Source organism: Beta vulgaris, chromosome 2 (assembly GCF_026745355.1).
Source record: "Beta vulgaris subsp. vulgaris cultivar EL10 chromosome 2, EL10.2, whole genome shotgun sequence".
Lineage (NCBI taxonomy): Eukaryota > Viridiplantae > Streptophyta > Magnoliopsida > Caryophyllales > Amaranthaceae > Beta > Beta vulgaris.
Window position 1 is genome coordinate 53294418 of NC_079203.1, and position 12851 is coordinate 53307268.

The window sequence follows — 12851 nt, forward strand, 5'->3', positions numbered from 1 at the left end:
AACTAAATCTTACTAGTAATGAAATTGATGAAGACACCACAAACACAACAAGAATATGCTATGGGAAGTTTCATGGTTGAAGAAAATTCTCTCACTCCCACACAAGTAAACTTTACCCTTTATTGCAAATCTTTCCCACTTTTATCCCTTACCCAATTAAATTAATGGTACTACAAATACAATCCACCCAAAAGCAAAGACCCATTTGTGATGGCTCATAAACATTTAAATAAAGGGAAAAGCTAAATGCAGCCCTTAGGGCTGCATATAAGAATCTATAAATGGAAATTATTTTGTAAAACAAGCATTAATGACCTTGATAAATGCATGCTTTTTGTCATAAATAACCAACTTTATACTAGTTTAAGAAAGGTATTTAATGCTTATATGCAGCCCTAAGGGCTGCATTTAGCATTACCCTTAAATAAAATAAACAAAAAAGCATGTAATAAAAGTGAAATCTTATCCTAAAAATGTCATTTCACATCTTCATTTCCCAAAATTTAAACTCTTCTTATACTTTCTATACCCTTTTATTATATTTTATCTTTACTCCTCACAACATGCTACAGAACAACCCACCAACACCGTGGCATTTCAACTATCTAACTAAAATGACTTAAATACCCTTCTTATCTCACGTCAACCCTTTTCCCACTTTAGCCGGCTGAGGGTACTTTCGTCATTTCACTCACCTCGTCCAAAGCACCCCATGTTCAGTCCAAAAAAGCAGGCCGTTAAAGTTCCCCAAATCACCCTTTATAACATAAACAGATAACGAACAATACAAGGGTAAAAATGTAATCTAACAGCAAAAATTTGCTGTCTGAAACTTTTTTGTTTTATTTTATTATTTTTTCCCCTAAACTATCCTTTATAATATGAACAGATAACTAACAATACAAGGGTAAAAATGTAATCTGACAGGAAAAATTTGCTGTCTGAAACATTTTGATTTATTTTTTAGTATTTGTTCCCCAAATTACCCTTTATGACATAAACAGATAACTAACAATACAAGGGTAAAAATGTAATTTCAATAGAAAAATTTGCTGTCTGAAACTTTTTGTTTTTTTAATTTAAAAAAGAGGAGTAAATTACACGAAGTAAAGAACGTGACTGATCCCCGCGCTCCACCAAAGGTGGGTTTAGTAGGAGAGAGAAAGTGTTTTGTAGAGAGAGAAAGTGTTAGGAGAGAGAAAATATAAAAAAGTTCCGTTGGGAGAGACGTTATCGGACTTGAAAACGAAACTTCGCCGGTGAATTGGAATTCTCAGTTTCAAGTCCGGCGTGTTTTTGGGGCTGTTTTTATTATCTTTGTGTTTTTTCCCCCCTGATTTTTCGTAATTCTAGGGTTAGGGTTAGGGTTTCGTTCCAAGATTTTGAATCTTGGTATTCAAAGTTGACGGGGTTTTTTTTTTTCATGAAATTGAGTTGGGTAATTCACTGTTGTTGTTTTAAATTGGTTCAATTGTAAGTTTGAAGTTATGTTTACACCCCAAAATAAGGTTTTTTCGGCTTGGTCTTTATCTCCGAGGAGAGAGAATAAGAAAACTCCAGTGACAAATTCGAATTCTAATGTAAGGATTTCTGAAAATGGTGGGGTTGTTGCTGAAGATGGAAATGATCTTGAAGATTTGGATGGGAAAGTCGCTAAGCTTGAGAATGAGGTGGGTTTTTTTTCATCTAAACTCTGTATTTTTAGTTAAATTTTCCTGTTATTTTAAATGATTTTTGAGTTTTTATCATCTGGGTGTGCTTTATTTTTACTAAAATTTGGTGGGTCTACTTTGATTTTAGTAGAAATGCAGTTGTGTTTATGTTCTAGGTTTGTGGGAGTTGTTCTTGCTCTATTTTATGCTCTGGTTTGAGTAAATTTGTGTGATATGCAAACACTACAAGAATGCATTTTTTTTTTTCCTGCAGTATATGGAGGATGTTGGAGAAAGTCTGAAAATTAGTTGTTGTTTGATGTTGTATTGACTTGAAGTTGTCTGGTTAAGTATATGGTTGTAGCAAATGTAAGGTACATTGGGTTTTTCAGTAGATATGGGTTGCTTCAGTTTGCCATTTGATGCTTAAGTTATTGTCGGATTTTTTGGATTGTAGTATGTTTTGGGGAAGGTTTGTTAGTTGCTATGTAATATATTGGTATTATGCTTCCTTATCGAAAATATCTTTAGCTTTGACCAGTTATTTTGGGATCGTCCGAGTTTAAAACAGAGTCATTAGGCAGAAAAACGCAATGAGCATACTGTTGGATGTTAAGGGTAAGACTTTTCTACATTTGCTTGAATTGATGGTCTTGGATTTAGGGCTAGCAAGTAATCTTAGCATGTTTTTGCAGAGGAGGAGAAGTTTGGAGGTATGTGTTATCTTTTACTTGATAAAAAGAATGAAGGGGTTTTTAATGCTAAAAAGTGAATTTGTGAATGGTGTGAAGATTGGATGGAGCTAATTGTCATCTTTGACTCAAAGAGAATGAAGAGGAACTTTTTAATGACAAGATATGATTGTGAATGTTGCTGCACTGCTGCTCACATGCTTTGGGATTTTTTCATAGACTTATCACCTTAAGGTGTCTGTAGACATTATCAGTTTATGAAGCCTGCCTTTCATTCTGGGTATTCTTCCTTTTTATAATAAAAAGGAAACTACCTTGTCTGGACCAATCGCTTGGAGGCAATATTTATGAAGACACTGCTTTCCTTTTTATTATGAAGCAAATGCAAATTTTATGAAGACACTGCTACCCGATGTAAATATTTTCATAAATTTGCTACCCGATGAAGCAAATGCAATTAATTAGTACATATTTTCAAAGTTGCTTTGGAGAAGTTGAAATACTGAATATAGTAATCAAGGACGATATACATATTAAGAAGTTAATAAATTTTATTTTAAGTTGTATTTGTATTGCAGTCGCATTGAATTTTGTATTGCTTGTACAAAATGACCTTTAATAATGTATTAATATCACAGATAACATCTAGTATTGCATTGGAAGTGTTTTGGGTAGTGACATTTATTTAGTTTAACTTCTATTTTGGATCAGAGGCAGTATCAGTGATGTTTTTGGCTGGCTTGCTAATCTATTTATAGTTAATTCTATGTGGCAGCACTTTTGCCATGTTGTGATCTGCACAGAAGCTCTTAGTGCATGTTTTTAAATGTGTGCTTGTTTCTCACAGCTATTTGAATACCAATACAATATGGGGCTTCTCCTGATTGAAAAGAAGGAGTGGAGTTCTAAATTCGATGATCTCCAGCAAGCATTGGCAGAGCAGAAGGATGCCCTAAAAAGAGAGCAGTCAGCTCATCTGATGGCAATTTCTGATCTTGAGAAGAGAGAAGAAAATTTAAGGAAGGGTCTGGGTGTTGAGAAGCAGTGTGTTCGAGATGTAAGATTACTATCTTCCTAATTTTAAGAATTGTACTAATGTATTGCTGTAGTCGTTTTACTATTAACATGAGAGAGCATGCAATGATTTCTTTAGTGTTGCACGTTTGAATTCCAGGATTCAAGTTGTTTCCAATAGTTGCTATATTCTTTTGCTGCTCTTTTGTGGAGATGGTTATTGAAATGTCTGTTAGAGTTTAAACTGACATTTATGAGTTTCCAACTGGAGCTTTAATTACGAAACCTGAACTAGTGATTCTTTAGATTTGCCCGCTTTGTTTGAAGTCCTACCTTTTCTGTCATCTTCACTGTTGTAAACAGGCTATCTTTGTTGGATGATTCTTGAAATTTGGCAGGCAGATTATATATATAAATAGTAATATTTTAGATTTATCTTATTGCTCTATTATGTGCAGCCTCATTTCTGTATGACTCTCTACAGAATACAGTGCTATAGACTATCTTCATTGTTGAGGACAGGTTTAGTTATGTGCTGGATTTGGGGGACAGATTATGCGTTACAGTGTTATATGAACTATGAAGGATAAGAGGGACAATTCTTTACTAGTTTCTCTGCTCAACTATAAAAATTGAGCCAGTATATTGCCTTACAGAATGTACTACTAGCTACTTTCTGACTAATGGCTCACTGTTGCAGCTGGAGAAGGCATTGCGTGAAATGCGATCTGAATATGCTGAAATCAAATTTACAGCTGATTCAAAGTTGGCTGAAGCCAATTCTTTGGCAGCTAACATCGAGGAGAAATCATTAGAAGTTGAAGCAAAGCTGCGTGCTGCTGACGCTAAGTTTGCTGAGGCAAGTAGAAAGGCCTCAGAGATAGAAAGAAAAATGCAAGATATAGAGGGCCGGGAAACTGCTCTTAGAAGGGAGCGTCTGTCTTTCAACTCAGAGTATGTGGGAGGCTCTTATTTTAGCTATATAGACATCCATCCTGGGTTATTATGTTTAATATGTTTTAATTGATGATGTTTTTTTTAATAGGAAAGATACGCATGATGCTACCGTGTCTAAACAAAGAGAAGACTTGCTAGAATGGGAGAGGAAGTTGCAAGAAGGAGAAGAGAGATTGTGCGAGGCTCGGAGAATCCTCAATCAAAGGGAGGAGAGAGCCAATGAAGTTGATAAGGGATTTAAGCAGAAAGAGTTTGAGCTTGCAGAGGTTCAGAAGAAGATGGATAAAGCTAATATGGATCTGAAGAAAAAAGAGGAGGATATAAGCCAAAGACTTGCTAGCTTGATTATAAAAGAGAAGGTGATTATACTGCATAAACTTGCTGACTTGAAGTACCTGCTTGTAATGGTTGACTGATCAGTTATGAAATTGCAGGAATTTGATGCCATGAAAAAGAGAATTGAAGCAAAAGAGAAGGAGCTACATGCCCGAGAAGAACACCTTACTGACAGAGAAAAGGTGAGCTCCAACATCTTCTGTGATGTTTTGTTAGTTTCTTTCTGAAAAAAGTTTCCGGACGCACTTGCAACTGCTTAACATGTAGTTTAATCATATTAACTCTTACAATGGTTGATTTGTGGACGACTATATGTAAACTTTTATCTGGAGGGAAGGGGGGAGGTGGTGTGAGTGCCAGTACTTGAAATGGCATTATGTAGTTTGGCTTGATCCACCCTTTCACTTGACCATAAACTATGTTACAAAGCAAAGTAAAAAACATTGATTACATGAATTGAAGGCGCTTGGCAGCTATAAGTAGCATTCAGCTGGTTCAACATTGATATGACTTCTGATTTGGTGCTTAATTTTTCCGTCGCCCTTTCTTGCAGAATGAACTCCAGAAGCTTCTTAATGATCACAAAGTTCAATTAGATGCTAAGAAGCAGGAGTTTGATCTTGAAATGGATCAGAAAAGGAGATCTGTTGATGAAGAACTGAAAAGTAAGGTCGTTGAATTAGAGAAGAAGGAAGTTCAAATCAGACATGCAGAAGAAAAAATTGCGAAGCGTGAACAGGCTCTGGACAAGAAACTGGAGAAGTTTAAGGAAAAAGAGAATGACTTTGAATCGAAATCAAAAGCATTGAAGGAGAGAGAAAAGGGCATTAAAGAAGAGAATAAACAACTGGAGAAGGAAAAAAAACAGATATTGGGGGACACTGAACATCTACTTAAGCTGAAAGAAGAGTTAGAGAATATTAAAATTGCCAATGAGAAACAGCTGCTGAGGATACAAGAGGAGAAGGAAGAGCTTCGAGTGACTGAAGAAGAGAAATCAGAGCATTCACGTCTCCAGTCTGAACTAAGACGAGAGATAGATGAGTGCAGATCGCAGAAGGAAGTGCTTTTGAAAGAAGCTGCTGAGCTGAAACAAGAAAGGATGTCATTTGAGCAAGAATGGGAATCACTTGATGAGAAAAAAGCAGAGATTGAACGAGAGTTGAAAAAGTTAACTGAAGAAAAAGAGAAGTGGGAGAAATGGAGACATTTGGAAGAGGAAAGATTGAGGAATGAGAGTCTGGATTCTCAGAAAAAGATTGAAAGTGAGGTGAAAGCTTTTGAATTGGAAAAGGATTCATTTGCAGCTCACATGGAGTATCAGAAGTCACTATTGTCAGAGAGAGAACAGACTGAAAGGAGAAAAATGATTGATGATCTTGAACAGCAGAGAAGAGACCTTGAGATGGAAATGCGAAAGGTGCTCGAAGAGAAGGAAAGAGATCTTTCTGAAAGAGAGAGATCGTTCGAGGAAGAGAAAGAGAAGGAACAGAATAACATAAATTACTTGAGAGAAACAGCTGAAAGGGGAATTGAACACATGAAAGAGGAGCAAAGGAGGATTTCAAAACAAACAGAGGAAGTGGCTGCTAGTAAGAAAGACTTGGAAGAGCGTAGACTTGAAATACAGAAGGATGTTGATGAGCTTTTTGCCCTTAGTGGTAAATTGAAGGATCAGAGGGAGCAGCTTGTAAAGGAGAGGGAGAGGTTTATTGCTTTTGTTCAGAAATTTAAGAGTTCTGAGCAATTTGGCGAAATGACCCGTGAATTTATGCTCTCCGATCTTCAATTTTTACAAGATATGGAGAAGAGGGAAATTGCTCCTTTGCCAAAGCTGGCTGAAGATTATATGAGATATAGCTTTAAGGAGAATGTTTATCAATCTGAGATTCAGAATGATGAGAGGTCCCCTGCTCCTGGGAACGAGTCTTCTACCCCAGGGAAAAGTGTGTCTTGGTTGCGGAAGTGCACTGAGAAGATACTGAAGTTTTCACCTATCAAAAGAGAGGCAGCTGCAGGTGAGAACCTTGTTGAAGAGGGCTCTCCAGTTGACCAGGATGCTAATGCGGGCTCTGGTTCTGATAGACATAATATTGTTGAAGAAGTTCCAGAATTGTCATTTAGATTGGTCAGCGATTCATTAGATGTCCAGGCACCAGTTGATCAAGATCCTTCAGTTGGAGCGCAGGGCAATACTAACAATGGTAAAGAACCTGAACTTTCTCAGAACTCTGATTTGAATGGTCAGCATAGAGCTGCCAGGAGAGAGAGACTCAGAGTCAGTAGGACACGCTCAGTGAAGGCAGTAATTGAAGATGCGAAAGACATAGTTGGTGATTCAGTTGAACTGAGTGGTAGTGAACATCCAAATGGTGATGCTGAAGACTCTATACATATGGACGATGATAGTCGGGATGTTTCTAGTCTTGCAGATAAAGAAAATAGAATAAAGGGAAGAAAACGTGGTCGTGTCCACACTTCCCAAACTACCGTAAGTGAGCAGGATGATGGGGTGAGTGAAGGTCGTTCTGATAGTGTTGCTGCTGGTGGGCCAAGGACAAGACGACGAAAAGTTGCTGCAGGTGCCCAAGTGCCTGCTGAAAAACGATATAATCTCCGGAGGCCAAGGAAGTAAGTGTTATTTTGAACTTAACGCTACTTTCTTCTGTTTAATGTGATGTGAGTTCTAGCTTTTTATTTCCCCCAAGTAGATAAACAAGTGAGAATGGAACAGCTAGATGTTTTCGCAAAATTTGTTGATAATGAAACTCTTCTTTATATTTTTTTCCTTATTTGTTTTGTCAGCGATAATGTTGTTGTATGAGAGCTTGATGGTTTGTTTCCTCTGTGTTGGTTCTGACGTTGGTATCTTTGGTTGCAGTGTTGTCACAGGTGCAACTGTCAAAACCTCATCTGATACAAGAAAAGATAAGGTCAATATAACTTCTAAACCTGAACCCTCGCATTCAGCTGTTGCTAGTGACAATGGCACAAGTATAAACTTGATGCAGGTGAGAACTTGGTATATAGTATGCTTCTACATTAAATTGTTTTTGCATGAAGGGTGAATGTCAATGTATTCTTTGAAAATTGACTTAAATGGTTGATGTCGTATGACATCCACTTGATGAATTAGTTTCATTTTTTTTAAAAAAAATTGCTGTATGTTGTTAGATCTTCTTTTCACTAGGCTAGAGAAACTATGTAGCTTTATCTTGGTGACATCTTATTTGTTAGCAGGCTCAGACTGAGGAGGCAAATACTTACACTACACCTGTGCCTAAGAGGAGGACTGAGAGTATTGTGCAGAGTGAAGAGGTGAATGGGACCCCAGATCAACATGGCGACTATGGGGATGAGGAGTATAGTGTCGCAGAGGAGGAAGAGGAGGATGACGATGAAGAAGAGGCCGTGCATCCAGGGGAAGCTTCAATAGGAAAGAAGCTATGGAAATTCTTGACTACGTGACACCAGATTGAAGCATCTATCTGTCTATCATTAGCCAATTACAGCTTCTGCTCTTCAATCACATCACTATTGATTTCTTTTATCTATCCCCTTACTTTTTCCTTTTGGGAATGCCCTTGTACTTGTGTCCATATCGAATCTAGAGTTGTGAATCACGGAATCGATATATAAAAGTTTTAGGAAGAGATCCGTTTAGTCTGTCTGTGTCTGGCGCTTTCTTGTAGGAGTTATGAATGTATTTTGTCTATTCAGTGCAGGAGATTAGATGAGTGTAGTAGTTGTGGGCCTGTGCATATTTTTGATGCAGGACTTAGCTTACCACATTGTTTTGTTGATGTCAAATTTGTTTGTATCATTGGTTGGAGTTGATTAATATCATTTGCTTAACTTTGTAGTTTTTGTTCTGTTAACTATATTCTGTAGCAGTTATTATCAGCTGTAATCACATCTTAACCCTGTATTGGCATTACTTGAATAGGAAACCGATCCCGGTTGCATGTGCGTTGTTCTCTTGATGATTCTTTAGTTTTTAATGTGATCTACATGCGCAAATGTTATCATATTTGGAGGTTTTTGTAATTTCAGGAGTGGGTAATTTACCAAGTTCTGAAGTTTTATATCGTCTATATGGTGCATTTAGTGACTCTGTATGGTACAGGGTTAAATTGCACTGTTTTGTTTTTCTTTTAAGGGGTGTATGGTTATACTATGGTCTAAGAGTACCAATCTTACTCTTGATAATAACAATTGCTTTTGAGATGGTGAAAATTATTCTCCTGGTTTGAATCCTCCCCTAGCGAATATTAGGAACAAATACAAATTATAAGATTGGACAAGAACACAAGATGTTTTGAAAGCATAAAACTTTAAAACTTGATTTGGCAATGTTTAACTAATTTATGATATATATGATTAGTATAGTAAGAACATGACTTGTCACTTATGCGATTGGAAATTATGCATGTAATGTAAAACATTCAAAAGAGAAAAAATGACGCATGTATTGTGAAACGGGTAGTATTTATGTAGCACAAATATTTCTTTTAGGTAACGTATTCGTACTCATACCCGTGCCCGATACGATACGCATTCTCTATAGGTACGCGTACTCATTCCTAAAATTTCAAAATCTTGTCGTTCTCCTCTCTGTACCTGAATCCGTTTCCGTTCCTGTATTCGTTTATGCGCAATCTAGGTATTATCTATGAGGAAGTGCCGCGTACCAAATAAATGATATCGACCCTTTATTGACAACATAGATATAGAGTAAAATCCAAACTCCAACCATACAACAGTTCTAGACCACCTATGACCACACCCATTAGAGCCCCATCTTGGGTCTCTAGAAGAAGGCAACTTGAACAAAAAATTTCTCAACTTCACAAATGCTCAAATTTATCACAATTGAAGCAACTTCATGCTCAAATTATCAAATCTGATCTTCATCATGATCCTTTTGTTGCTCCTAAACTCATCTCTGCATTCTCTCTCTGCCATAAAATTGGGTTAGCCGTTAATGTTTTTAATCAAATTCAATTTCCTAATGTGCAATCATACAATACTCTGATTAAAGCTCACACCCAGAATTCACAATCTTATGAAGCCTTCAATATTTTCTTTCATATGCTTAAAAATGGCGTTTATCCTGATAATTTTACATACCCAGTTCTTCTAAAGAATTGTAGTGGACATTGTTCATTTCAATTGGTTCAAATGATTCATACCCATATAATAAAGTTTGGATTTTGTGCTGATATTTTTGTACCCAATTCCTTGATTGATAGTTACTGTAAGTGTGGGGTAATTGGTGTTGATTCTGCTAGGAAGTTGTTTATGTTTATGGAGGATAGAGATATTGTTTCTTGGAATTCAATGATTAATGGGTTGGTTAAAGGGGGTGAGTTGATTGAAGCTCGGAACGTGTTCGATGAAATGCCTGAGAGAGATATTGTAAGCTGGAATATCATCTTGGATGGGTATGTCAAAGCAAGGGATATGAATGCTGCATTTAGTTTGTTTGAGAAAATGTCAGAAAGAAATGTGGTGTCTTGGTCTACTATGGTATTGGGTTATACAAAATCAGGGGAGATGGAAATGGCTAGATTGTTGTTTGATAAGATGCCTGTTAAGAATTTGGTGTCCTGGACAATAATGATTTCTGGGTATGCTGAGAAGGGATTTACAAATGAGGCCATATCTTTGTACAATGAAATGGAGAGTGCAGGATTACAGCTTGATGACGGGACTATTATTAGTATTTTAGCTGCCTGTTCCGAGTCTGGGTTGCTAGAACTTGGAACAAGAGTTCGTTCCTCAATAGTGGCGGCTGGGTTTAGATGTAGCATTGCAGTGAATAATGCATTGATTGATATGTATTCCAAGTGTGGATGTGTGAAGAAAGCATTAGCTGTATTTCTGGGAATGTCCGAAAGAGATTTGGTTTCCTGGAACACCATTATCAGAGGTTTAGCTATGCATGGAGATGGAAATACAGCCCTCAAGCTTGTCTCTAGGATGAAACAAGAAGGATTTCGACCTGATAAGATCACTTTCATTGGAATGTTATGTGCTTGCACTCATATGGGTTTTGTTGATAGGGGGCTTGAATATTTTTATTCAATGGAAAGGGATTATGGCATTGTCCCCCAAATTGAACACTATGGTTGTTTGATTGATCTTTTAGGTCGTGGGGGGCGTTTGAAAGAAGCTTTGGAAGTTGTGCAAAACATGCCAATGGAACCAAATGCCGTCATTTGGGGTACCCTCCTAGGAGCATGCCGGTTGCACTTTCCTCTAGAAATGGCTGAAGAGGTTCTGAAGCATTCTGTCAAACATAATCCAACAGATGCTGGAAGTTTCTCTATACTGTCTAATATATATGCTGCTGCAGGGGATTGGGTAAATGTTGCAAACGTTAGACGAACAATGAAGAACATAGGAGTCCACAAGCCTTCTGGGGCTAGTACCCTTGCCGTAGATGGCGAGGTTCATGATTTCACTGTCTTTGACAACTCACACCCCAATTCAGAAGATATCTATCACATGATCCATTTATTACACCCAGAACTTTAGAAAGCTGGTTATGTCCTGATAGCAGTATATAATTAATAGACCATCCAGACTGCTCTAAAAATTGTTTTTACTAAAGGTTGGAGTAAAGGAATGTCTAATGGGTCTTGTCTGGTTGGGTCATTCATCTTAACTACCCAAAAAGCAAAATAAAGTTGTTTGCGCTATGGTGGCGCCATGGTGAGGGGTATTTTGCATAAGCTGAGAGTAGCTTTACTGTACAGCAGATTATCACGGTGTTGTCCATCATGGTGTTTCTGAGAATGTATTATTTTAGGTCCTTAACACTTTGTTTGGATAAGCGGAAATGGAGATAGAGGGAGGGATTGGAACTAATATGTTCGGTAAAGGGGTTGGGGTAAGGAGGGGAAGACAGGTTTCCGTCCCTCATTAATAAACATCATCCCTCCATAATCGGAGATTTGGAGGGAATATGAAGCTCCACCTTTCCCCTTCCCCCTCCTTCCTTTCTCCTCGATGTTGCTACCGGAACAACGTGAAAAGAAAAAGGGAATGGCTACTATGGTAATGCAAGTTCATATGTAGTAGCGCTCATTCGGGTTTCTGATGATTATGAGTATTAATGGAAATTCTGTGAATGTCAATGTAAAATATGTGCTCATTGTGATCTAAGCATGTTGAATTTATCAATAAATGTACATTTAACTATTTATTCTTTGGTCTTCTGATATCTATACATTACATAATACAAGCAAATGGAGGTACATTTTGAATTGTAATTTCTTTTCTGACAAATGTTAAGATGATACATCAATCATCATACAAGCAAATGGAGGTATTAGACTTATTCTTCCCTATCCCTAATTAAGGCCATTTAGATCTGGGTTGGTAATTGGTAACTTGGTACGTGTACCTATAGTTTACCATTGCCTATATAATCAAGTTAAACATGGATATCACTTATCTACATGAGAAGGCTGCTATTATTGATTGATCACACAAAACAGATACTTCTTCCGTTTCATCTTAAATGCAACAAAGGAGTATTATTTGTGAGATATAAAATATTTATTTATTGCATTTAAAATGAAACGGAGGAAGTATTACAAAAGGAAGAAAGTTTGTGCAACACTTTTACAGAACTTAAAAGCACCTATGTAAAATATTTTAAATTAAATTAAGTAGGGTATTGGTTTACTTAGCCTTGAAAATTATGTACAAGTATGAAGTATAAGATATTTACTTCCTAAAACTTTACTTCATCCTCTAATTTTTGGAAATTCTTAATAATAACCTCAAATTTTGGCTTAATCTTTGACAGACAATCAATTTTAGTTCTCAATAATAAACCTGTATTCATGGTTATATATGAGAAAGTCGTACTATTAACCATTTTCCGTTATATACAACTATCAAAAGGGTTATTTTTAAACTAATAGTAAGATTTTCAATGTCTAAATAAACATAGTTTTTATGCATTTCTTAATAAAACGAGAACATGGTTTTCAATAAAAGACAAATGAATATCAGTTTCTTTTAAAAACTCGTCTACTTATACTTTTAAAAATTTAAATTAGGTTATAAACAACCTTTAACCAATTGTTTATTAAACATACTTACTATACCACATTCTCAAATAGAACAAACAACACAAGTTTATATCAATAATTAAAATTAAGTTCGATTATCAAAATGAAAATCA

At 36.6% G+C, this 12851-nt stretch overlaps 2 protein-coding genes across 3 annotated transcripts; both read left to right on the top strand.

The window, feature by feature from the left end:
* The first annotated feature begins 1110 nt into the window (after positions 1 to 1110).
* On the top strand, positions 1111 to 8513 carry LOC104905552 (protein CROWDED NUCLEI 1). Of its 2 annotated transcripts, none has more exons than XM_010694141.3 (8): positions 1111 to 1670; positions 3192 to 3401; positions 4059 to 4312; positions 4404 to 4674; positions 4750 to 4833; positions 5205 to 7282; positions 7533 to 7662; positions 7889 to 8513. In XM_010694141.3, the coding sequence occupies exons 1-8, from the start codon at positions 1488 to 1490 to the stop codon at positions 8117 to 8119; spliced, it is 3441 nt and encodes a 1146-aa protein (XP_010692443.2). In that variant the 5' UTR covers positions 1111 to 1487; the 3' UTR covers positions 8120 to 8513. The 2 variants fall into 2 exon arrangements, with proteins under 2 accessions (XP_010692443.2, XP_010692447.2); XM_010694145.3 differs by having other exon boundaries at positions 1112 to 1670; positions 7892 to 8513.
* An 864-nt stretch (positions 8514 to 9377) lies between these two features.
* LOC104905545 (pentatricopeptide repeat-containing protein At3g29230) lies at positions 9378 to 11861 on the top strand. Its single transcript, XM_010694136.3, has one exon. The coding sequence runs from the start codon at positions 9428 to 9430 to the stop codon at positions 11189 to 11191; it is 1764 nt and encodes a 587-aa protein (XP_010692438.2). The 5' UTR covers positions 9378 to 9427; the 3' UTR covers positions 11192 to 11861.
* The last annotated feature ends 990 nt before the right edge of the window (positions 11862 to 12851 follow it).